At 34.0% G+C, this 26,959-nt stretch overlaps 1 protein-coding gene across 1 annotated transcript in view; it reads right to left on the minus strand.

Annotated features, from left to right (window-relative positions):
• The window catches only part of Kif14 (kinesin family member 14), a 50,039-nt gene that overhangs the window by 14,510 nt on the left and 8,570 nt on the right, over positions 1-26,959 (minus strand). The window contains exons 5-22 of the mRNA XM_033761969.1: positions 26,522-26,620; positions 25,565-25,617; positions 24,708-24,738; positions 24,155-24,262; positions 23,200-23,316; positions 22,662-22,777; positions 21,221-21,393; positions 19,423-19,570; positions 19,125-19,188; positions 16,500-16,684; positions 14,819-14,921; positions 13,920-14,080; positions 11,977-12,124; positions 11,278-11,430; positions 8,534-8,660; positions 5,898-5,991; positions 4,664-4,793; positions 1,916-2,016 (exon numbers count right to left, since the gene is read on the minus strand). Of these exons, the coding sequence (XP_033617860.1) occupies positions 1,916-2,016; positions 4,664-4,793; positions 5,898-5,991; positions 8,534-8,660; positions 11,278-11,430; positions 11,977-12,124; positions 13,920-14,080; positions 14,819-14,921; positions 16,500-16,684; positions 19,125-19,188; positions 19,423-19,570; positions 21,221-21,393; positions 22,662-22,777; positions 23,200-23,316; positions 24,155-24,262; positions 24,708-24,738; positions 25,565-25,617; positions 26,522-26,620 (2,111 nt within the window). The remainder of the gene's footprint in view (positions 1-1,915; positions 2,017-4,663; positions 4,794-5,897; positions 5,992-8,533; positions 8,661-11,277; positions 11,431-11,976; positions 12,125-13,919; positions 14,081-14,818; positions 14,922-16,499; positions 16,685-19,124; positions 19,189-19,422; positions 19,571-21,220; positions 21,394-22,661; positions 22,778-23,199; positions 23,317-24,154; positions 24,263-24,707; positions 24,739-25,564; positions 25,618-26,521; positions 26,621-26,959) is intronic.

The following is a 26,959-nucleotide window of genomic DNA, read 5'->3' on the forward strand; positions in this document are numbered from 1 at the left end:
AACTCGGGACTTTGCCCTTGTGAGGCAGGCAGTGGCACCACTGAGCTACATCCCTGGCCCCTAGTAGTAGCCTTATGTACATTATCGCCACCCTCAGAACAACTTTGTGACATCATCATCACCAGTTCTATGTTGCAGATCACAGTTGTTACAAAAGTAGCAGGAACAGCAGCAGTTGGGGCATACATCTGACCTTACTTAACTTGATGATGAATCGCAGGGAGGAGGTACCTATTACTGTGTCCAGTCTAGAGATGAGAAACCTGAAGCCTCCAGATGTGTGGTCATTGGTCTATCATGGCAATGATACTGGAGCCTGTGACCTTTCTACAATACTACACTGCAGAGGATACAGATGGGTGTCCTACACTGATGGAGCTCTGAATCTGTTTGGAGAATATGTTTTGTACTTCATTCAGGATAATGTTTGCATTCTCTTAGCAACTTCTTACTGTAGATTAGCATTAGCATGGAATAAATAAAGCAGACATCTAGAGAAGTTTACTACAAAGTAGCTCCATCTCTTTGAGAAAACAAATTAGTTTAAAATAACCATGGTCAAAAACAAGAGGCCTAAAAATGTTTAGAAAATCAAATGGATCCAATGGATCCTAAGCTGCAACGGAAGGCAATGAAATTTAAAACAAACAGTTTAACCAGAAAGATGCCACTCTCTCATTTGCAAAGGAGAAGCAACATAATAGAGCAGTTAAGTAAACTAGGAGCTTTGGAGTCACCCACACTGAGTGCCAGCTCTTTCTCAGCTCTGTGACTTCGGACACATTACTTAACTGCTTTTATTCTGTTTCTTCATCTGTAAAATGGAGGTTAGTGACACTGCTTACTTAATAGGTTTGTGGTGACTACCCACAGAGATCCATCCCTTGAAAGCATTCAATAAATGGTCTTATTAATGATGATGCCTAAATCTTACCCTCTTCCAAGTTTCAGACTTAAATATATACACATACCTACATGTTCCCTGGGAACCTCAACTTCATCATGTTAAAAAATAACCTTACCCTCCATCTCAGGGAACATCATTTTCCTCTAACCAGTCATACAACTTAAAAGCCAGCATCATCCTTAAGCCATTCAACACTTCCAATCCCACAATCACCAAGTACCATTGACTGTGCACCTTGATTACAAACGTAAATAGCCTGATTCTCCATCCAGTCCTTCGGCCTGCCATAGTTCAGGTCTTTATGAACTGTTCTGCCTCTGCCTTCCTCCATTCCTGGTCCAGGAGGATAGGGAATATTTAGTATTCACCTTTTTTCCTCAGGACATGGCAGAGTAGTCATCACAGAAATATTTGTTTAAAAACAAACAAAAGGGCAAAACTGCTCCAAGTCCAAGGCCTGCCTGTCTGAAGTGTTTTGCCTTTACAGTCTGAACACTGAGGACTAAGCAGAACTAGATCTTCCTTGAACATCATCTCTTCACTACAGAAGTCTTTTATGTTTTAAATTGTCATTTATAGACATTCTCTATTGACATGATTTATTCTTTTGGGGTGCTCATACTAACTTGACTGCATTTAAAATTCTATAACTTACAATAAAATATTATGTGATATACCAAGTTCTTAAGAAAGGGTAATTTAACAGCAATGCTATTTTTTAATAGGAAATTTGATTTATGCTTTTCTAAGTTGCTCTTAAAATTTATGTGATAAAATACTGAACATTTATGCTCCTCTAACAGACTGATAAGCAATTTAATGCTCTAGTAATTTAATCACTAACATACTATTCCACTCCTACTTCTAGGTTCCCATCGCAGACTTGTCCATCACAACAACAGTTTCTTTCTCTCTCTCCCTGTCCGTCTGTCTGTCTCTCTCTCTCTCATTCTCTCTCTCTTATGTATACACCCAGAACAAGAACACCAACAACAAAAGCATTATTACCTCCTTCTAGAAAATGAAGAAATGGATGCATTTGTAATGTCAGGCTCCCATTCATCTTCAGGATCACAAAAAATATCTTCACCCTTGTTAGTACCATTACTCTAAGAAAAATAAAATATATAGTTTCTATTAATTCCGAGTGAAAAAAATCTTTAGCAACTAAGGAAAAATGTTAACCCTGTTACATTTATAACATAAAATTAGCCAAATTACAGGTTATCTGATAAAAGACTTTTTTAAAAAATCATAATCCTGATAAAACGTTTTAAAATTGTCACATGCCAGGGATTATACTGAGACCTATTAATAAAATCAATAAATCATTACATACTTCAAAAATAATAAAGCTAAAATTAGAAGATACAATAAAAAAATAAAATCTTCACAGGAAATGTAATCATTTCTTAGTTTAATATATTAATGACAATAATCTATATTTAAATATTTAAAACATACCAGTTAAAATTCTACCAAAATACTATATAGAGTTTAATTCAGAAAAAGTATAATTATGTGGAAAAATAAGTAAAGAACTACAATGAATGGTTATAAGTAGGAAGTAAATGAACAGTGAAGGAGATTCTCCCACTAGGTTTTAATGTGCACTGTAAGGCAAGAAAGATCAAATGCCTTCAGTGCTGTTTTTAGTTGTTTTAAATACACAAGTAATCCACATTCACTGTAGAAAAGTTGGGAATCGATAATACATAAAAACACAAAGAAAAAAATTAAAACCACTCACAAATCCATCATTTAGAGGAAAACATTGTCAATTCTTTGGTATAATACAATTAAATCTTTTGGGGTTTTCTATTATGAATATATTTTGCATTCCTAGAATAACCCTACTTGATCATGGTTTAAGTATTCTTTAAGTTTGCTCTGGGTTTGACTTACTAACATGTATTATTTTTGTAACTGTGTTCATATTAAGATCAATTTATAATTATCTTCTGAATCATCTTTTCCGTTTTTGTAGTTTTTGTTTCTTTTGTTTTTAATTAGTTATTCTAGCACTGAGACATTCTATAGTAGTTAAAGCAAAAAGGATTTATCTGTTTTTGGAAATTTAAAAGAATATATATAAAACTGATTGGAATTAGCAACTTTTTCCTCTACAATTTTTTTTAATCTTTCTTTGAAGCTAGCTTACTGACAAACTTTTCACATTATTGCACCACTATTCCTCTGTAAAGTCACCTTTCATAAATTATTTTTTCCTAGAAAGTCTTTTCTTCTAGAAAATTGACAAATAACATAAATTTTTAATATAAATTTTATTTTTATTATTTTATATTATTTTCTACATTGAGTGAAATATTTAACTTATTTTCATTTTTCTATTAAATAAAGCATTGAGGAAGCCAGACATAGTGGTACATGACTATAGTACCAGCACTCTGGGAGGCTGCAGGAGAGTCACAAGTTGAACCCAGGCCAGTCAACATAGCAAGACCTTGTGTCAAAATAAAGAAGGGCTGGGGATGGAGCTTTTGAGAAGGCCCTGGGTTCATCTCCCAGTACCATAAGAAAAGAAAGCATTACAGATATAATATGGCAATTTCCTCTACATTTTAAAATCTAAATCTTTATTATTATCATCTAAGTAGTATAGAACATAATTCCACTAGAGTCACATTATTGAAAAATGGGATATTTGACAAATAGCAGTGCAACAATTTTAACACATGTTGTAATCAAATTTTAGGCATAAATAATAACATAGAGCAAAATTAACTTTATATTCATACTTCTCACAAAACATCTTAATAAATTCTATGTGATCCAAAGATATAAACTTTAAAATGAAAAATCAGAGAACTGAACAAGGTTTCAGAAAGATCTCTAGATTGACAGACTCATACATACCAATTAAAAATGCCTGTGTAACAAAATGAAACCAACAAAATACCACATAATAAGGACAAAAGTATATATATGATAAATACTTTAAAAGGCTTATTACCAAAATATGTAAATAATTTTTACAAATATAAGAGTTCATTACTCATATTCCACTTAATAAAAAACTCAAAGTGTTGTGAACATTTATCCATAAGGAAACAGAATCAAATCCTCAAATGCACTAGTTATATAAAATACAAATTGAAGCAATCTGGTAACAATGGCAAGCAATTTTTCAGTAAGCATCAAAGCATGATTTTTAAAAATTCATATTTTGGTACCATTTTAGGAAGTGGAAGGCAAGAAAATAAGATGTTAAAAAGTAATATAGGGCCAGGGATTTAGCTCAGTGGTGCCACACCTTCCCGGAAAGCACAAGGTCCTGAGTTCAATTGTCAGTACCAAAAGACAAAAAAAAACCCTAATATATACGGAGACATTTTTGGTGGTAACCAGCAAGAAATCAGAAATACCCAAAGCACAGCAACAGAAAAATCTAAATGTAAAAAAATGTACATCATTATGATAGGAAGATAGTTTCTAATCATGTAAATTGCTTTACATCTGTCAAATATCTTCCTCCCTTATCCAGAAATACAAAACTTTAAAAATATACAATTATAACTTAATAGATCCAGCACAAATGTCTATATCACACTTACATTTATAAACAAACAAATAAAACCCCATTTAAATACATGCAAAAATGAATACATATAATTGTTAATATTGGTTGAGTAATTGACAGATTGCTCTTGTTTTCCAAACTTTCTTCACTGAGAATATCACTTTTATATATTTTATGTTAAAAAAGTTTATAGAGATTCTAATAATGCTCCATACCTCATAAAGTTCTTTCATTGCTGCAAGTTTAGATTCAAACTTTTCAAGAGTCCAGAAAGTTGATACCCCAAGCTGCAGGTTACGAACTCGAATAGAAGTCTCAGGACTACCTTTATCTGATTCATCATGTCTGAAAGAAAATCAGATAAAAATGCTTATTCAAAACATATACAACCAAGTGTGGTGGTGCATGCCTGTAATCCCAGCACTTGGGAAGCTGATGCAGGAGGCCTGCCTCGAGTTCAAGGCCAGCCTAACTCTACAGAGTGAGACCTTGTCTCCACATAAAGCTGGGCATGGTAGCACACACTTGTAATCTCAGGCTGAGGCAGGAGGAGTGCCTTGAGTTCAAGGCCAGCCTAAATCACACAGTGAGACCCTGTTTGCAAAAACAAAAACAAAAAAATACACAAACATTCATACTGAGTTGAACAAATCCATAAAAATTCAGCCCACTGATTAAATAATTCCATAGTTAAGAATTTTTATTTTAGTAATAATTACATCTAACACATACTACATAAAAAATTACTTCTAACATATAAATTTTTAAAATAAAGTATCTACCTGAGGATTTGACTCAGTGGTTCTGCACCTGCCTCGCAAGCACAAGGACCCAAGTTCGATCCCTGGTAGGAAAGAAAGAAAGAGAGAGAGAAAGAGAGAGAGAGAGAGAGAGAGAGAGAGAGAGAGAGAGAGAGACATATAGATAGACTGAATGAATCTAAAAAATGTATTTCTTTTAAAAAGTGGAATGCAGTTGTGCAGGCATGATGGCTTATGCGGACTGCCAAGTTCGAGGCCAGCCTGGGTTACATAATGAGTTCAAGGTCAGCCTGAAGTAATAGTGAGACCCTATTTCAAAAAAATAAAAATAAAAAGTGGGATGCAGGAATGGGGATATATATATATACAGATATATATATATAGCTCAGTGGTGTACCTATGTTCAATCTTCAGGACCAAAATAAAGGGAAATGGTGATAAATTTTCAAGCCAAAAGAAAAATCAATAAATTCCTAAAACATTTAAATTTGTTCTGCTTATGAATATATTCTTGTGTTATTCATTGACATCTCTTTTACTCCAAAGCAGTATAACTGGGAACCTTATATACTCTTTCCTAAACAGGCACCACTGCACAGACTTTAGAAAAACTACACATTCTTTTAAAAAAAATCAAATGTCAGCTTAAACAGAGAACTACTTTATATCAGGATAATTAAGTACTCACCTGCCAAACACATAGTGTTTTTTTAACTTGTTGCTGATTGTATTTGCTTCCTGAATCATCATTGAGACTTTCATGGAGCTCCAATTTGGCTGAACTAACACAAAGCACATAAGAGGATTCAAAATAGATATATGACCACATACATCATGAGGCAGAACACTTCCAGAAAAAAATGATTTTAAATGAATGGTTTAACTCTGTATCCCAGAAAGATAAGAGTAATAGTTGAATAATTTTTTTTCAACCCTTGTCAAGATAAAATATTCTTATAAAATGTCTTCCTCCCCCATTCCCAACCCCTTCCCACTTCCCCTTTATCCATTTTCTTCCTATTTCACACTCCCAATCACACCGTTTGAACCTTATTTACACTTTTAGTTTTTCACACCAAAGAAACTATTCAGTATATACTCAAGTGTGTCCTATTTATTTCACTTAAAAGTATAGCCTCAATGTGTATCCATTTAGCTATAAATAAGGGAAACGAAAAAAAGTGAAAAAATGGAAACAAAATCTTTGTAAATAGGGAAGGGTGAAGGGGGTGAAGGGGGTGAAGGGTCACCAGGGGTATGGGGAAAAAAACAAGAACCAAGGTCTTTCATGTAAAGGTACAAGATTCCAATGATAAATGTAACTGTACTGTTTGTTTTGAATGTACCAAAAAACTTAGTGGAAAAAAAATGAGGTCTCTCAATTGGAGAGATGGTAGAAAATTGAAATTGATAACAATAGGATGAGGATGTTCTAAGAGAGGAAATACCAAAGACAGTGCTTTTCTAACTTAAAAGATTTTTTTTTCTAACATATTTTTTCTTAATTTCTAATAAAGACTTGCTTTTATACTAGAAGCATCCACCACACACCCCACACATACCCCCACCCCCGCATCAGGGATCCAGCTCAGGAGCTCGAACCTACAAGGCAGGCACATTGCCACTGAGCTTCATCCCCAGCCCTAAGCATACCCTTTTTTTAAAAACAAAATTTGGCCAGCAGGTATTTTGCGGGACGTAAAAATAAAATGGAAACAAAGTGTGGAGGTGCACACCTGGAATCCCAGCACTTGGGAGTCTGAGGCAGGAGGATTTCAAGTTTCAAATCCAACCTGGGCTATATAGTGAATTCAAGGCCAGCCTGGACTGCAAAGCAAGGACGCGCCTTAAATAACGAGGGGAAGGAAGAGGAAAGGAGAGAAGGAAGAAAAGAGGGTGGGGGGGGAGAAGGAGAGGAGGGAAGGCAGGGCAAGGGGAGAGAGGGAGGGGAAGAGTAGGGCAGGAGGGAAAAGAAAGGAAAATAATTTAGTGTAAAATTCTAGTTTCCTAATTTAAAGTTAAGAGTTTTGGTGGGTTTTTTTGTCTGCTTGTTCTTTGTAGGGGGTGCTGTTTGTAGTGCTAGAGATTGAGCTCTACAGCCTTGCACATACTAAGCACATACTCACTCTACCACTAAGCTACATACCTTGCCCTTAAATTTAAGATTTTATCATAAATATTTTCTATATTGTTCAGTCAAACTTAAAATTAGTATTCCATTAAAAATATTTTTTTGGCAGGATAAAACTCACTATTCCAAAGGGAAAAAGAAACAAGTATTCATTATTAGGTACTGTTCTAAGCCCTTAGAAAAATAAAACAGTGTATGAATACAAATATTTATCTCTTGTAACACATAAAACAGTACTAATATTTTCAAAGTTATTTTAAAGCATTAGTTATAGTGAGAATACAACAGAACTACTAAGTATTCTTGGGAAATAACTGAACCTGAATCCAACAGGCCTGGAGTGAACTTTTCTAGGGAATACAGACAGAGGAACCTATTGAATACCACAAGACACAGGCAGCAAAATCCAGAATCTGGGAAACTGCACGGCAGAGAATTTGACTTCCTCAACAAATGAACTCCAACAGGTAAGACAGAAAGAAAAGCTAATTGACAGACAAAAGAAATACTGTATAAAAGCCAGGCCATGTCATATGTGGTGGTGCCTGTGTGCAACCCCAGCACTCTAGGAGACTGAGGCAGGGGGACTGCAAGTTGAGCTAAGCCTCAACACCTAGTGACAGCAAAATCCTTACTCAGAATAAAAAAATAAAAGAGAGTCAACTGCTAGCTAGCTAGTATCCAGATAAATACATGCATACATACATATACACCAAGTGGGCTTGGTGTTACATACTTGTGATGATGGCTGAGGCAGGAGAACTCAAGTTCAAGCCCAGCTTGAGAAACTTAGTAAGATCTTGTTTCAAACGAAAATAAAAACAACTGTGATATAACTCTCAGCAGTTTAGGGCTTGCCTACCATGCAGCAGGCCCCAGGGTTCTACCTAGTACAGGGTGGAATGGGGGGCATATCTAGCTAACAAAATGTGTGGATCATGTTTGCATCTTGATTCAAACAACCTAACATAGAAGAAATATTTATGAAGCAATCCAGGAAACGTGTAGACTTTTTTGCTGAGAAAGAATCTTGTTATGCTGGCACCACACTTGGCCCACCTCAGCTTCTTCAATAGCTGGGGACACTACACCTGGCTCCAGGAAATTTAATTTCTGACCAGATATTTGATGAGCACAAGAGATTAACATACCTAAATATAGAAAATGTTCTGTTAAAATAAACATATACTCACTTGTAAAAGTTTTATCCCTGTTACTCCGATTCTGCTGTAGAATTTGTACTTCCCTAGCAATTTTTTGCTTTTCAGCTTCTAAAGCTTCCAGAATTTTTGCATGACGGACACTGTGGTCTTCTAAAGCCTAAATATTCATTCAGGCAGACATACACATAAGGACATGCAAAAAGAGAAAATGCCAAATCCAGATGCACATGATAATTATGTTAACTGACGTCACTATAGTAACTATTTTACTATTTACTATATGTATCTCATAACATCACTTTGTATACGCTAAATTCATACAATAAGATCAACTTGTAAAATTCAGATCAATAATGTTAACACATTATTATTAGACTCCATTTTACAGTATTTTCATTATACATACACAGTTAACACATTTTATTAAACATGAAAGGCCTACAAAATGATTTATAAAATGTCTTAATAATGTGATTTTACCCACAATGAAATCAGTAGGGAATTTTAATGGTACAATCTTTTTTTTCCAGACCCAGAATAGCAAAAGTAAACCTAAGTAAAAATAGAAAAGCAGGAGATCCACAATCCCAGGTATAAAGTTATATTACAAAGCTAAGGTGATAAAAACAGCATGGCACTGGCACAAAACAGACATGAGGATGAATGAAACAAAACCCAGGGCACATTCAATGATTTGATCTTTGACAAAGGAGTACAAAACATACACTGGATAAAAGTTAGTCTTTTTAATAAATGGTGTTGGGAAAACTTGACTGCCCACATGCGGAAGAATGAATCTAGACCCCTCTTTCTCATCATGTACTAAACCAAAGTTAAAATAGATTAGGGTCTAAATGTTAAAACAGAAACATTTAACCTGGTAAAGATATAACAGGCAAATCTCTTGAAGTCATAGGCACAGGCACAACTTTCTGAACAGATCCTATTTACTGAGAATCAACAAATGGAATTACATCAAATTAAAAGGGTTCTAGGGCCAGGGATTTAGCTCAGTGGCACCACGCCTGCCTTGCAAGCACAAGGTCCTGAGTTCAATCCCCGGTACCAAAAAAAGAAAAAGAAAAAAAATTAAAAGTCTTCTGCATAGCAAAAGAAACAACCAACAGAGCTAAAAACAATCTAAGAAATGGGGAAAAAACTTTGCCAGCTATTCCTCAGATAAAGAATTAATATCTTGAATATTAATATCTAGAGTAAAGAACTCAAAAAACTTAGGACCCTCCAAAATAAAAAGACCCAATCCAAAAAAAAAAGAAATGAATCGACGGTTCACAGAAGTATAAATGGCCAATAAGCACGTGAAAAAATGCTCAATTTTGCTGGCCATTAGAGAAATCCAAGTTAAAACAACACTGAGATTCTATGTGACTCCAAACAGAATGGCCATCATCAAGAAATCAAATAACAACAAATGCTGGTAAGGATGAAGGGAAAAAGAAACCCTTCTACCCTGCTGGTGGGAATGTAAACTAGTGCATCCACTATGGATGAAAAAGGAATTAAGATGTGTTATGTGCCAACTCCACACAAGCAGTGCAAACATTATGTGCTACAAACATGTACCAATAAAGAAAAACCTCAAACATATAAAAAATAATCTTTTCCTTCCCATTAATATGAAGTAAAGAACTTTTAGAGAAAAATAAGGAAGAACTGTTCAAAAAGGGGACACAAAAGAAAATTTATTGACTAAATAAGTTAAAAGGCACAGAAAAAAGTTTGACACAAATAGGCATTATAATAGCCCACCAATATTGTTTTTCAAGATTTAAATAGCTCATTTTTTTCCCTGAAACTCTGAGGTGGGTTGTGCCATAGAGTAGATGAGTAGTGTTATCACTCTATGACAGTATCAATATTTTGGGATTGCTAGGAGTATTTTCTTCTCCCCTTACCCTCATCTCTGATCTCTCTCAACCCACAATCTTGGAAAAAAGAGAAATAAAATTGTCATCTAAGAGTAAAACCTTAAGATTAAGATAAAAAGCATCAAAGCAGAGATTTAAAAAATAAAACAAAACAGTGGCTCTCAGATGTGAACGTTCATTAGCATCTCCTGCAGGACTTGAAGCCCACTCTGGGCTTCACCCCAGGGTTTCTGACACAGTCGCTCTGGAGTGACCTGCATTTGTCACTGGCCCAGGGACCATACTTTGAGAACCACTAACATAAAGAATGCTAAAAATGCTGTCAGGTAACTAAAGATATAAACATTTAGGATGTAGCTTTCAATCTTGTGAACTTAACTAATGTGAATCAGCCCTGAAAAGTTTCCTCTTTCCTCAATGAGGTGACAGAAGTAGGCACCTGAGCTCTTAAGACCAAGGTACTGGGTACTGAATATCCTACTATTAGTTCTCTTGGCAAAAATCCTACTTGCTGCTCTTTCCATGGGCAGGTAATGGTTCATCTTGACACCAGGATATGACCCAAGACAAGGTGTCTCTTTCCTATAAATTGTACCCTGGTGCCATTTATTTAAATTATTTGGCATGACAGAAGATAGGATAGTAGTAAATACACAAACAAGAAAAGTACAGTGAACCATCTAGAAATAAGAGTTCTGTTTCTTCCCAAATATCTTTGTGCTGATGTGAGTCTGTGAGCAGAACCAGGATATAAGCTGCATGCAAGAACAGTTCTCATGTAGAGATCTATAATTGGCTCGCTCCCATCAGGACAGCATAACGTTTTTTAAAAATTCACCTTTTTTTTTGTCAGAATGGAACAAACAAGCTATAAAATGAAATTACCTGCTTTGTAGCCAATGTTTCCATCTCTAGTCGTTTTTTATTGACATATACTGCCTGTTCAAGATGCAGCTTGGTCTTTTCTAATTCCTCAATTTTGTCACTGGCCTTTTGGTTATTTATTTCCTGCATTTTCTTTCTTTGAGACTCTTCTCTCTTTAAAGAACATTAATACAAAGTTGAAGCAAAAATGCAAAGCAATTTTTCAAAAATAACACCCCCAAAATACAAGACTCTTTCTTATTTTTTTTGATACCGGGAATTGAATTCGGGTCCTTGTGCTTGCAAGGCAGGCCACCGAACTGCTGAGCTAAGACTCTTTCTTAATCAATGCATGAGAAATCACTAATAGAACAGCTCTATAGTTTCTCCACTTGATTCAGGCTAACTCATCTAACTAAAAGTAAATGTCACTAGTCAAACTTTTTTAGAGTACTCTTCTCTAAAATGGATTTCTGGGAACACATGATTGCCAATAAAACATAGAGGAGCCCCCCTATTTTCTTCTTCTTCCAGTAGCCATTGTCTACTGCCCATTTGCTTCTTGAAGTAAACTTAAGGAAGGCCAACATTCACTTTGGCTCTCACTCCCCAAATCTCTGATAGTCCTCCCTTCCCTTATGGGGTCACGACTGATGGTAATAAGTCAACACATCGTTTGGGGTGCACTGTCAGAGGTAAAAGACCAATTCTGCATGTTACCAGTTCTACTTCTAGTGCTCGTATTTTGCTTTCATATGCAGCTTTTTGAGAAGCAAGTTCTTGTTGAGCCATCTCTTTTGCAATTTGGATTCCTTGCATCATTTCTTCCTTTGCCTTCAACTGTGCTTCTTTTATTTCTGCCTCAAGTCTACAAAGAAGCAAGATATTGACAGGTTATATTGTGAATAATTCCTTATATGCCAAAACAGCTTCTAATCATACTAAAATGTTTTCTACGTTCACATACCCTTCAATTTTAATTTCTGACATTCTATCAACAGTATTTTTTAAATTGTCACTGATTATATAATTGTTTATGCATAAAAACATAAAGGAATGAAAATTTGCTTATTTCCAACTTACTCTTATCTATGTCTATTTAAATGAACATTTTCCTAATGCTTAAGGAAAATAAATTACATAAACACATGTTATAGTAAACATCGCAGTATATATTATAGTCAACAATACAGCAAATACAAAATAAGGGTATTTTATATTAAAATCACAATGGTTATAGAAAATACTATACTTCATATATCAATAACGTGTTTCGGTCACAGATTAAGAAAATACTGAAATGACTCTAAAAGCACATGATACAAGAGCTGATAAGGCAGAGCTTTAGCATATTTTCAACTTTTATAATAATTTGACAAGTCAAAATTAATCAAGTCAATTGCCAAGTCAAAATGTTAATTACCTTTATCACCTTCTCAATATACAGGAGAAAAAGCATTAATAATTACAGGAAACAAAATAGCTTCTTCATTCCCAATAAAAATCAGTGTTTTAGCACTGCACTGTATCGAAATTCCCATTCCCAATTCTAAGAAAGAGTAAGAATGTTACAAGAAAGATGCGAATGGTTACCAGGGATAAGGAGAAGAGGCACTGTTGTTAATGAGGATAGGCTTAGTTTGTAGTACATAGTGCTGATGACTGCACAATAATAAGAAGGTATTAAATGCCACTGAACTGCATAAAATGGTAATTTTATCTTCAGCCTTTTTAAAAGATGACCCAACATAGTACACTCCTTCTTCAATCCGCCTCCTTTGGCCTTTTTAGTCAACAAGTCTTTCTGATTTTTATCTCCTTTATATTTCTCTCCTACCTACTACATTATATTTACCTTTCTCCACTAGTTTCTTAATTGCATTCACAGCTCGTGTATTTGCTCTACTCTAATCCCTCCTCCAGACTGGGGTCATGGTGAGCTCTCTAAAAATGTGCCACAATCCTGAGTATGTCATGTCTGCTTAAAATTCTTTAAAAGTTTTCTTTCCTTTAAGATAAAACCTACACCTACCATTCAGCTTATAAGGACACTGTTTAAGCCAGAGATCCTGTAATACTGCCTGAATGAAAACTGGGGCAGGAAGAGGAAAAACAAATACACACTCCCTCAGTTTTTCCCAGAATAACTCCGAATGCCTCCTTGGTCTCTGCTACAGGGACATCTTCTCGTCCTCTACAAACCTTCATGGACCCCTGGTGGGAATCAGGTGTCACCTCAGAAACTTCCACATCACGCAGGATAGGACTGTTAGCTCCGTGAGCTAATGAACTCCCCCGGATAGGGGCTGAGTTTGCATTGCTATTCTTTGTATCCCCCGCAGTTGAACAGTGACAGACACATTCTAGCTGCTCAGTAGATGCTTGCTGAATCAATGAATGTATCATGAGAAAAAAAAAATCACAGCACTAGAAACCAGTACCGGCACAAATCTGTAACTGCAGCACTTGGGAGGCTGAGGCAGGAGGATCACCGAAAGTTCAAGGCCAGCCTGAACTACATAGCAAGACCCAATATCAAAAAACAAAACAAAGAAAGAAACCAACATCCAAAAAATTAACTATTGGAGCCTCATACAATGTGATTAATTCTGCTGCAGGCTTCTCCCATATACTTACTATTTCATATCAACAATAATACTTACTGTGATCTCTGTGCCATGAGTAACTCATTTTTGGCAAATTCAAAGTCTTTAGGACCCTCGTTTATAAGAGTATCTCTACTAGCTGGCCTTTTCCCTTTCTGGACTTCAACTGGGTGATTAAATCTAAAATAATGATCTCCTCCAAGAATCACTCGATCACCCTAAAGCACACAAAAAAATTTACTACTAGAGTGAGCCTGAACCAAAAAAATTACATGAAAAAAGTCATTATGTTAAACAATTCAAAACAATGTTATATTACTAATAAGCATAAAAATCATAGCAACTACCGTTAAATACTTTCTATATGCCAAACACTGTGTTAAATACATGTAAAATCTCATTATGTCTCACAACAACTCAGTTTTATACCTTTAGGAAAGGGGAACTTGAAAAAGCACAGACCTTAATAACAATAGACATTCATCAGGCAACGTTCTAAAAACTACCACAAATTATTATTTTATTTAATCCCACTACCCCTGAAAAGCAGGAGGCATAAAGAATAATCATATGTTTTGGTTTGACTCCAACAGACTAGTTTATGCCTATGCTCCTGATATATTTAAAAATGCTCTAAAAAGTTTCCTGAGTGGGTAGTTGCCAAAGGTCACACAGTAAATGATAGTGGCAGAATTTCAACCCTGTCTGGCCTGACTGCAAAGCCACATAATGGTGCTGCCAATGGTCAGCTCGGTAGTGACTTGTTCACAGTAACGTAACTTTTGTTTTTGTACAAAGAAAGTCAAACCGTGAATTAACAGGCAACCGAATTTTTGGAATGACAAGTTTTTAATTCAGTTCAACTCCCTTATTTACAGAACAGAAAACTAGGACTCAAAGAAATTAAATGACTTGCCCAGAATCAGTTTCTTAAATTGTGACACCCATCCACTTACATGATGTAACACTGTGGGTTCCAAAATATGTTTTCCATTCACATATGTCTTTGCTTCACCAACTGGGATGATACTCACTGTCCCTCCAAAATTTCTGACAGTACTGTTAAAACAAGAAGTACACCGTTACAATCACAGGACACTCTAAAAAGTAAGAAAAAGACAACATGAGATAATCCTTCTCTGGCTATTCTTTTGATGTTCAGATCAATTGGTAGTAATAACTTTTATTTTCTCTCATTGAGTTTATTGGTACATTCTAGGTATATAGTAGAGTTACATTGGGATCTTGCACCTTTACATGACAGGTCTCGGTTCTCATTTTTTCCCCTTGTCCCTACCCTCCCTTCACCCCCTCATCCCCTCCCCATTTACAAACACTTCATTTCAATTTTTTAATTTTCTCATATTTTTTTCTTTTCCCTTATTAGCTTTCCCCTACCCTTCCCACTTTCCCTACACCTTTAGCCCTTTTCTTCCTATTTCACACTGTCAATTATATCATTAGGATCTTATGTACTATTATAGTTTTTCACACCAGAGAAACTATTGGTATTTACACATGTGTGACTTATTTCACTTAAGAGTATATCCTCAATATGCATCCATTTTCCTATGAATGACTCTAATTTCTCATTCTTTATGGCTGAGTAATATTCCATTTTATAGAAAAACTCCATGTTCTTTATCCGGTCTCCAACCAATGGGCAAATGGGCTGTTTCCAAGTTTTAGCTATTACAAACTGTGTTGCTATAAACATAGGTGTGCATATATCACTGTGATATGATTTTTTAAATTCTTTTGGAAAAATACCCAGCAGAGGGATGGCTGGGTCAAATGGAACCTCTAGTCCCAGCTCTTTGAGGTATCTACATATTGATTTCCACAGTGGTTGCACCAGTCTGCACTCCCACCAACAATGGAGAAGGGTTCTTTTCTCCCCACAATCCCGCCAACATTTGTTATTGTTTGAATTCTTGATAGCAGTCATTCTTTGTGGGGTGAGATAGAATCTCAGTGCTGTTTTCATCTGCATCTCTCAAATGACCAGTGATGTGGAACACTTTTTCATATACTTACTTGCTGATAGCAATAACTTTTAACAACTTAAAATTATTTTATTTCCTCAATGAGATACTGAAGACTAGTGAATAATGCATGGCCTTACTAGCAATTCCATCCAACACTGGTGGGAGGAACTGCTATTCTATGTATTTTGATTATAATTTCTAAATACAAATCAAAAGCCTTCTCCCAAAATGAAATTTGAAAAATACAGAGGAAAAAAATGCATTCATGTAAACAAAATTCACCTAAATCAAAATTTTAAAATTTGTCTATCCAACTATTGTACTATACAAGATGGGATAGTTCACCTTCATGCCCATCATTATAATTCCAAGAAGTGGCTCTTCAATCAATAGATCAATACAACAAAACACAGAGATTTAGACTATGATGCTTTATATTCAGAGTAACTCATCTGTTGTCCTTACAAAACACTCAGTATGTGTGTTATCCTAAAGGACAGATTTGAAGTATGGCAAAAAAATCAATATAGAGAGGAAAAAAAGAAATGAATACAAATAAACGCCTCATTGGAAGGAAACTTCATATTAACAAGATATAGAAGCCAACTGAAAATGAATAGGCACCCCTACTTTTAGAAGATTAACATACCAATGATCATCAGCAATCAGCACCCCAGATAACTGGATGTCATGGCTTGAGTTTGGTTTATACTTTCCAACTGTTGTTGTTCCTTCCTTTATCATATATAGTAGCATCTCAGAAAGTTGTGGATCCTCATTGAGATTAACAAGGTTTGGCAAATGGTTGTCCATTTGAAATGTAATTCCTGCTTTCTGGTAGAAGTCAGAAAAAAATTAATCTTAACTACAGCATGAAATTATTAAATTTACTTAACATAGTCGATACTAGACATTAAAACCATTTTTCTGTGAAGCCTCAATAAATTAAAGGTTCCTTGGGAAAAGGGATGTAGCTCAATGGCACAGTGTGTGCTTGACATGCATGATACCCTGAATTCAATCCCCAGCATCAAACACAAACTATTACCATCACTCTTAGAACTCTTAGACTCTTTAGAGTTCTGCTGATCTTTCTTTCACCTTCATCAGCTTCAGTCCACTCATGTATCAACCCACCATCAACAAATTGTTTCTATTCTTGTGGAACAATTGTCTGTTCTTATTTACCAATTGAAGGAACAATTTTCTTCTTCCATTTCATTGTCATCACCTTAATTAAGGCCCTTAGTAACTCTCACCAGAAATACTGCAGCAGCTTCCTGAGTCTCCCTGTCAACAATTTCTTCTGTTTTTAATCCATTTTACATATTCTAGACATTAATTCTCTTAAAAGGTACTCTCAAAATGTCAATTCCCTGATTAAACACTTTCAAAGGCTTCTCACTCTTACAGGATAAAACTTTAATTACTTGGTCTGCAAATTAAGTCCTTAATAAACTAATCATAATAAATGTTGCCAATTTTATGCCCTTATGACCTCAAACAGCTTGTCACAATCTAATTCTCACACTCCTCTGAGGACACATTAAACTTTCCCACCTTTTATTATAAAATTTTCCTTCCTAGAATGCTCTCTTCATCTGTACTTATCAAATCTACCCAAACTTCAAAGCCCACCTCAAATCCCACCTTTTCTAAGCATTTCTGGTAAAAAACAGGCTAGACTGGTCATTCCCATTTTTTCCTCCTTCCTTCAAATTCTTATAGTATTACCCTACCAAACATTTGAAATATGTTTCTGACTGGCACTATCTTTGTTCTTGTGTTCCTCAGTCTCCTTCAGAATTTTATTCCACAAAAGTTTTGATTCCTATAAAAAAAAATGTTCAAGTACTTTCTATCCTTTAAACAAACAAACAAACAAGCTGGGCCCAGTGGGGCACACCTGTAATCCCAGCACTCTGGAAGGCTGAGATAGGAGGATCACAAGTTCAAGCCCAGCCTGAGCAACTTAGCAAGACCCTGTTTCAAAATATAAAATGAAAAGCGATGGGGATGTAAGTCAGTGCAAACAGACTGGGCTCAATCCCCAGCAGCATAAAAAACAAAAATACCTCAGAATTTTCCATCAACCTTACTGGCCCTCTTTCTGACTTTCACAATTCATATTACCGAATATTGAAGTTCCTTTATGTGGCTCTCTGCGCCTTCATCTGTCATCCTTCAACCCAATGTATTATGGCTTCTTTTTCCACCACATTAACTTCATAATCTCACAATGTTGTACTCACATTTCTGAAACCTGAGTTATTTTTTACTTCAATTTTTTCAATAACCCCCATCTAAAAATAACTCCATATCCTATCAGTTTTACCTTTTTCTTTAATCCAACTCCTCCACTATCCATTCTTGTGTGTACTACCTTACTCCAAGGTCTCATTCTCTCTTGCTTGTAACCACAGCAACAACTTTCTAATAATTTCTCTCCCATCAACAGTTTTTCCTTCCTCAAATCTATCTTCCACACTATTACTAGAAGACTGTATTGAAAACAAAGTTAGCTCCTGTCACTCCTCTTCCACACAAAACAGTCTCTCCCATTCTCCTAAGTTTAAATTCTTCACCACATCACCATTTGAATCCTACGTCTTTTTCCAGTGTCATCTCTGTACCAGTCTTAATTTCCAACTACAAAACTTCTTTATTCTTTGGACACCTATGCTGTGTTGTACCTCCATACTTTTAAACGTGGCATTCCTTTTCTTAGAACATTGTCTTTGTTGGTCTAGCAAATTCCTGTTATACAAAATCTTGCTTAGTTGTTTCTTTCTCTTCAAAGTCCTCCTTGATAACCACCCTCTTCAAAATTATTTATTCCCACCTCTCTCCTACTTTTCTTTTACACACTTTTCATTGCATTAGAATGAAACATATGAAATTGCCAATGTTTGACCACATTTTTACTTATAAAAATAAGTGTCATATAGTCCCATCTAATCTAATCATACCACATTTCAGTTTGCTGATTACTAGTGGTCTAAGAGCTAGAACTCATATATTCATCTTGGCCTCCCTCCCTTATTTCTGGCACAACAGACATTTAATAAATATTTATGGAACCAAAGTAAATATATCAAGACAGTTTGTTTATATTTTAACTTTCCAACAAGCTTACTTGATCTTGACAATTCTTTGTAACTCCTTCTTATGGTATTGCTTTGTATAGAGTTGGTATATAAGAAATAATTGCAAATTTTAATCTACATATTAGCATATTTTATTTCCAAATCAGTTTAGAAAGTTAAAACAATACCTGTAACTCCTTTGTTTCTTGAAGTTTTCTTTTTTCAGCCTGTTCAAACTTTTCCTTCCATACTCTTTCCAAAAAACAAAGTATAGTTAAAACATGTACATATATATCACTGATAACCAGAGATACCGATAGTTTAGGAAACTACCTAGTAATATTTAAAATATGATAGTCTTAAAGTGGGCTATACTACAAATATGGAAAGTAGGGAGAAAAATGGATTCAGCATTCTCTTAAGGTCCCCCCAGTCCTCTAATTCCACAGCAACACATCTAGCATTTAAGGGGTTGACTGTACTCACCTTTGCATTTCTGCCATGTCTCTCTCCTGCTGATGGAGTTTCATGCGTAAGGATGTGATTTCTTGCCGACAAAGCCTGTATCGTTCAGGGTCAATATTTGGATTGTTCCTCTGAGCAGCTTTTAGCTTTTCAATTTCTGCTTTCAATTCTAAAGATTTAAAAGAAGATGCATGATTAACAACATGTGATATACAATAATTTCCACAATACAAATAATCATCCAATCTTTTATTTCACTTGAAATTGTTAATATTGCTAAACAAAATACTTGGAGAAATCAGCTTTATTACATGATCTATAAATCTCTTCCATATCAAAAATGCTCCCATTATTAATGAATCCCCTTCAAAATAGGACGGCCATATAATGTTCTCTCCAGAGTGGGAAAATTCTGGATAAAGTGGGCACTATTAAATATACAATATTGGAACAACAGACATAAACTGGAATTATCCAAGACCAACATTGTAAAAATATATGGGATTAGTGGCATACCCCTGCCATTTCAACCCCACTGGGAAGCCAAAACAGGAGGATCCCAAATTCAAGCTCAGCCTCAGCAACTTAGTGACTCAGTGCCTCAAAATAAAAAATAAATAAGGACTGGGGATATAGCTCAATGAGAAAGCTCTGGGTTCAATCCCTAGTACCAAAAAAAAAAAAAAAAAAAAAAAAAAAGTGAAAGAGAGCAAAAGATTGGTCAAGCTGGAATTTTTAATGAAAATAGTCCCATTTGTAAAACAGAAGGGATCCAAAAGGAAAAGAATGGACAGTGGTTAAGAAAACTGACTCAACTGGCTCTTCTCTGTCGTATACCTCTGAAGTTTCTACTGCCTTCTGCTGCTAAAAGAGGCCAGAGGATTTCTGGGCATAGCTGTGAAGGCCTGTAACCCTGGCTATGCAGGAGGCTAAGAAGGAGGATAGCAAGTTCAAGCCTAGATGGGGTAACGTGGCAACTTAGTGAGACTCTGTCTCGAGAAAAAAAAAAAAAGAGGGCAGGGGATTTAGCTTAGTGGTTCCGCCACCTGCCTCACAAATGCAAGGTCCAGAGTTCAATCCACAGTACCAAAACAAACAAACAAACAAACAAACAAAAAAAAAAACAAAGAGTTGAGGATGTAAAAGTTCTGGTTTGCACAAGGCAAAAAAGGCCAGAAGACAAAGAAATAAGGAAAATGAAAAGATGGTAGTTATAAACAAGCAAAGTGAAAACGAAGTACAAAAACAAATCAAGATTCCTCACAGGTATTAAAGTTCATTCTAAGTGGATGATTACCAAGAGATAAATAGAAATTTTTAGCATAAACAAAAATTAAACCTATGCTAGAAACTTAAGCTCAAACAGCCTTCGATTAATGAACTAACAAAGCAGAGCTAATAAATGGAAAGTAGACCTAATGAAGGAAATTCATAAGGGAAAAACAAATACTTCGATTGTTAATTGTACACTATAACTGTACTGACACTATAGATACTGACAACAATCCCTATTTTACAAGTAAGGCAACAGGCTAAACTATTGATTGACTTTTCCAATCATAGAGCTTCTCAAATGGAAAGCTGAGATTAAATCCAGATAGTTTGGCTCTGGAGTTCATATTACTAAGCATTTTTCTCTATCCCAAAGTAGTGTGCTGCACACACACTATGATTATAATTTTTATGCTTGCTGCATCCCCATTATTTATAGATATGGGAAAAATCTTTGATTTTCTTAAAACTGCATATTTTAAGACTAAAATTAATATGTGAGCCTGAACTATGGCAAAATAGTTTTTTAATTGAGAAAAATATTTACCTCTAATTAACTTAGCATTCATATCTTCATTCACTCTAGCAATGTTGACTATCAAACGAGCTTGGTTAGCATATCTAAGTGTGCTTAATGTTTCTTCTATGTTGCTGGCAGCAGGACTGATTGTAGCAATCATTGCAGTTTTTGAATTTCCACCCAGACTTTCTTTTAATAACCTTCAAGAAAAAAATTAATAATTAGACTATGCTTCTATAACAACCTAATAATAGTTATTATCTCAAAAGCAAAAAACAAACTATTAAGGTATATAACACAGTGTCACTCTCTTCATTTAAATACCATTTAAAATTTCTTTGGTGTTTGTAGCTATTTTTAGATCTCATAAACATTTCACTTTCTCTTACATCCTTTATATTGTTTCATGAAACAACAATCTATGCAGAGGTTTAAAACATGCTTAGTTGTTAAAAATTTAGTAAGATACTTCTCCCTTCAAAAGACTATGGGTACCTCAGGAAAGATACTATATATCTTGGTCATCTTTACCACAACCTTTTAAGTCAGGTATTCAATAAATGCTGAAAATGGTAAGTAGACTTACAAACAAAAATGCTGTGTTGTACCATGAGCAAATATTTTATTTTAAAGAAAAAAAGAAAGAAGAAAGTGAGGAACTCACTATCCTAATTTTTTCAAAAGGAAATAAAATAGATTTTCTCTTTACAGGTTTTAAGGTGAGAACTACATTATAATTAAAATTATAACTAATTTTAAATAAATTTATAATCAAAAAGATACACTGCTGTTAGATAAAGATGTCAAAATTGTCATAATTTACTCAGATGCTCCTGTACTGAGGTTATATCCCAATAATTTTCCACTCAAAGTGTGTCATTTTTAACCATGATAAAATAGAAAAGATTTAAGTCAAACAATCATAAATTGCAGACCCCATATGCATATTAATGCTTATCAGTAAATATTAAATGCATACAAATGTAATTTTAACAATATATTAGAACTAAAGGGTAAAATATATTCACTAATTAAAACACTTATCAAGCATTTATTTGTTAACCATTGTATTGCAGGCAAAAATAAATTATTCAATTTGACTGTATATACAGTAATATTCAATACGAAACATGTCATACACTAATAAGACTAGTTCTTTTAGACTCACATAGCACATACATGTATTACAGACTTTTTATATTAATAATTTAATCCTCACTATAACTGTAAAAGATAGGTACTGACAACAATCCCTATTTTACAAGTAAGGCAACAGGCTAAACTATTGATTGACTTTTCCAATCACAGAGCTTCTAAGATGGAAAGCTGAGATTAAATCCAGATAGTTTGGCTCTGGAGTTCGTTTTACTAAGCATTCTTCTCTATGCCAAAGTAATAATAAAGTCAGTTTCTCATTCTGTTCTTCATAGTATTCACTGTAGCTCTTTATAATTCAAAAGATACTTGCCACGTAAGAATAGATTCACGATAAGGAATAAAAACCCTCTTTCGGTTTGCTTGTTCAGAAAGTGCAGATATAACCTTTCCCAAAGTTAGCAAGGACTTGTTAATGCTCACACCTTCCTGTAAATACGATAAAAAAATGTTTTTTCTTAACTTTTGAGCAACATATTTATTTCACAAAATATATTTTCACCTAATATAATTACTGAATAAACATTTTCTTCTATAAACTTTGACTTGAAATTTATTTTCTCCAAAAAGTAATCAAACCAAAATATATGTATCTCTAAACCACAACAATGTAGTCTATAAAGCTACAACTACAGACACTAAGTATACTCAGTTTGTATTCTTATAAAAACAATATTCTCTTGAATTTCGTCAAAATGAGAGAGCAAAGCAGGTGATGACCAAGAATCTGTAGTCCCAGCCACTTAGGACGCTGAGGCAGGAGAACCACTTGCATCCAAGAGTTCAGGACCAACCTGAGCCACACAACAAAATCTCATTAAAAAAAAAAATGAGACTAGGTCAGCTTTTACCTTTAGTCGATCTCCACTAGTGTGGGCTGCACAGCAGCGCTCACTGCCTGCCAGATCTACCAGATTTATGCGGCTTGTAATTCTGTGATCATGTTCTTCCCCTTCCACGATTTCTGTCTACAGCAAAATGATATTAAAATAATTTAAGTTCTCCTATGACTTGCCATCAATATGCATCTTTAAAAGGCAAAGTTATACAAGATTATGAATAATTTATTTCTAACACCATCCCTTCTTTAATCTGTAATAATCTATAATGCACAAATAGTCTGGATCTATTGAAATAAATACATTGAGCAGTGGTTAGATTATGCTAAAATTTTTAAAATGACTTTAAAAGGGATTAAAATCCATAACTAATCAACTATATTAGGCAAACTACAAATACAAAACTGAATGCACAAAGATGTTGCTTATCCTCAATATAATAACATTTAAAATCAATATAAGTTGCAAACAATAGAAAAAAAATAAAGAATTATAATAGCTAATAAAATATTGTATAGCTTTAAAAAATTATCTCTGAAAGATTTTCATGAAATAGAATTGTTAGAGATTTTGTAGATTTAGTATGATTCTAAACCAACTGAAATATTATAAACCAAAATGTTTACTGAGGTTTGAATAGTGGGATCTATGGTTCAATTTTTAAAAATCTTTTATTTCAGATGTTTTCTCAAAGATTCTATAATTACAATATGTTATTGATAATATATTACCATCTACTAATAAATTCAAATCAATGATAAAATTATAATCAATTATTAATTTAAGTAACAATGATAAATAATATACTGTTATATGTACTGATTACTGTTTACTTCCTAAAATCCATTTATGGTTGTATAGTTATACAACTGTACTTTTACCTTTTGATTTACAAAAGAAAGTAAGAGGAAACAAAGCAAATGTATTTACTATCTTAATTATAAAAATAACAACAACAAAAAAATACCTTGGTCTGGGTCATCACCAGGGTAAAAACTGAATGAGAACGGGAACTTTTATCATTCATACCAGTAGCAGCAGTTGCTCTTTGTTTATTTCCCAATTCCAGCCAACTCTAATAAAAAAGAAGGGAAGTAGGTCAGATAGGCAGACGGTAATTTACTGGGGGGGGGGGACGGACAACGAAGTTAAGAAAGTGCATTTGCTTCTTATACACATTTGTAACACATTTACAATTAGTTTACAAAATTACATGAATGTGTTTATCTTATATTTTCATAATGTGTATTAGCATTGCCTTTTTTCTTTCACAGAAATTTTAATCAGGAAATAATACCCTTAAAAGGTTATTTCTATTAACTCTAAACTGCCCTGATGGCTAGTGTTTATTTTTAACTCAGAACAGTAATTCTTTTAATTCAAACTTTTAAAAATTAGATCACAACAAATTATCAAGATTAACCTTACATTTGTGCAAACAGCAATTAAGGGAAAATATTATGATAAATATTTATCAGTATGTTATTTCTATCTATTAAAAAGTCAAAATATAATCTTACCTGAATATCAGAATAAGAATTAATAACGTTCCTATTTTTAAGAAGTAAAAAGACAAAATCAATTTTACTGGTAAATTTAGTTTTGTTCTCATAAGACAATAAACTTTCAATTAAATAATTACTCTCTGAAGATCACAATGGACCAATTCACAAACATTACAGTGATTCTCCCAGAATCTTTCATTGCACACACCACTGCACCTGGCTCATTTTCCTCTTAAGAAGTAAAATAATGCTTTAATTTTACCAAAAAGTATGATTTTTTTTCTAATAAAGCACCTTAGTATCTTAATATAACATTTAAATCTAAATCATGACACCAAAAAACATAGATTTAACACATACATGTATGCATAGGTATGTGTGTGCATGTGAGTATTTATACGTTCTCAACAGAATACCTGACTTATTAAATAGAATTGAATGTATATTGAATCACTTTTGCTCTCCTTTAAGAAAAGCATTTAAAATGTTGAAAGAGAAAGTAAATGACTCTTGGCATGTGTAAAATTCTTAATACATTGCCTTCTTCCCTTTCGAGATTAAAGTAATAGACATAAAAAGCAGACTGAGAGGGAAATTTTAACTTAACAAAAAGATAAAATGGTAAAAAAATCAAATATTATTTTATACTCAGTTTAATCAGGGCATTTTACAGATGCTATAAAAGATTTAAATAAATATAAAAATAAGAAATTAATACTATGTGGAAGAAGAGAGAGAATATAACTGGATAACATTAACGGCTAATTAGTGTTCAGGGTTTCACACAGAATACAGTGACGGTTATTACAAAAGCAAGATTCACTCTATAGATTTATTCTCTCCTCCTTGCTCTTCCTGAGCCAAACACTTACACTGACAGAGCTTCCACAAATGGTCCGGAAACAGGATGCTCCCTTACTCTCAGCTAGTAGAAACAAATATTACCAGAGTTAAGAGTATGAAAAATATTTCATGTATGATACAACTTTAAATGATCACTTCTTCCTGTATTTCAAATTTAAGGTAGAGATTTGTCTTTATTTTGTCCAGAAACAAATACACAGTTTCTCACAAAAAAAAATCTTAAGAGACAGCTTCATCACCAAAAACTACTTATAGATGCACAATATATAACAATATAATACACATCACGTCTTACTAGTTTCTTATTAAGTTAAATCCTGCAGTACCTATATTTATACTATATTTATACCTACTATTTAAATTTCTTAAACATCCACTACATTTCATACATTTCTTTTTTTCATTTTTATGTTTAAATTTTAAACTTTGTAACCCGAAATTCTAAAACATATAGAAGTCATAGAAGACAATGTCATTTTGTAAGTCTCTGACATTGCCTATGGTTAACTGCATGGTAATAGACAAGGGAAGTAACTTCAGATTTTCATCTCTTCTTCTAAAAGATTCTTTGCAAAATTTAAAAAATATAATAGCAGTTTTTTCAAAAGCTTATTTAGTAAAACTTCAAAAACCTTTACTGTTTTTTGGCTTACAGACTTCAGGGACTTTGTTTTTGACTTACATAATCCAACTAAATCAGAACAATTATTTTATCTTTAATTTTTGCCCATATTGTACTCGATTAAAATAAAGAAATTAAATCTTAACCAATTAAATTTTCACCTGTGATAATGTTCAGCTTATTTTCTAAACAACAATGTAGCAGAATGTACATCCCAAGTATTTGCTATTACAAAAAGCAGTTTAGTAAAAAGCTAAGCTTTACTATCCAGAGAACTCATATAACTATACATATTTATAAAAAGAGAAATGGAATACAAAAGGATAAATTGTTTTAATCTTACTGGTTGCTTTTTCTGCCCATTTTCACCTTTACAAACCAGAAGGTCATGAATTTTTTCATTATATACTTCAAAGAAGCTCATTTCAAAATGATAGCTGACCTGGTATGAATAGAAACATAGAATTAAATTTATTTTAAAATTCTTGGCATGTTTTACAAATCATGTACCTGACAGGGTGCTAGTATCCAGAATATTTAAATAACCCTTACAACTCAACAAAAAAGAGACAATCAACAAATTTAAAAATAAGCAAAAGACTTGAATAGATATTTTCCAAAGAAAATATAAAGCAGCAAACAAGGACTTAACAATTCTTAACATCATTTGTCAGTAGGGAAATGCAAAGCAAAGCCACAATAAAAACTCACTGAGTACTCACTACCGTGGGATGGATGCAATCCAAAAATAAATAAGAAAAATATTAAGCAGTGATGTGGA

This window comes from Fukomys damarensis, unplaced genomic scaffold, assembly GCF_012274545.1.
Source record: "Fukomys damarensis isolate Sample0158 unplaced genomic scaffold, DMR_v1.0_HiC HiC_scaffold_11, whole genome shotgun sequence".
In the NCBI taxonomy this organism is placed as follows: Eukaryota; Metazoa; Chordata; class Mammalia; order Rodentia; family Bathyergidae; genus Fukomys; species Fukomys damarensis.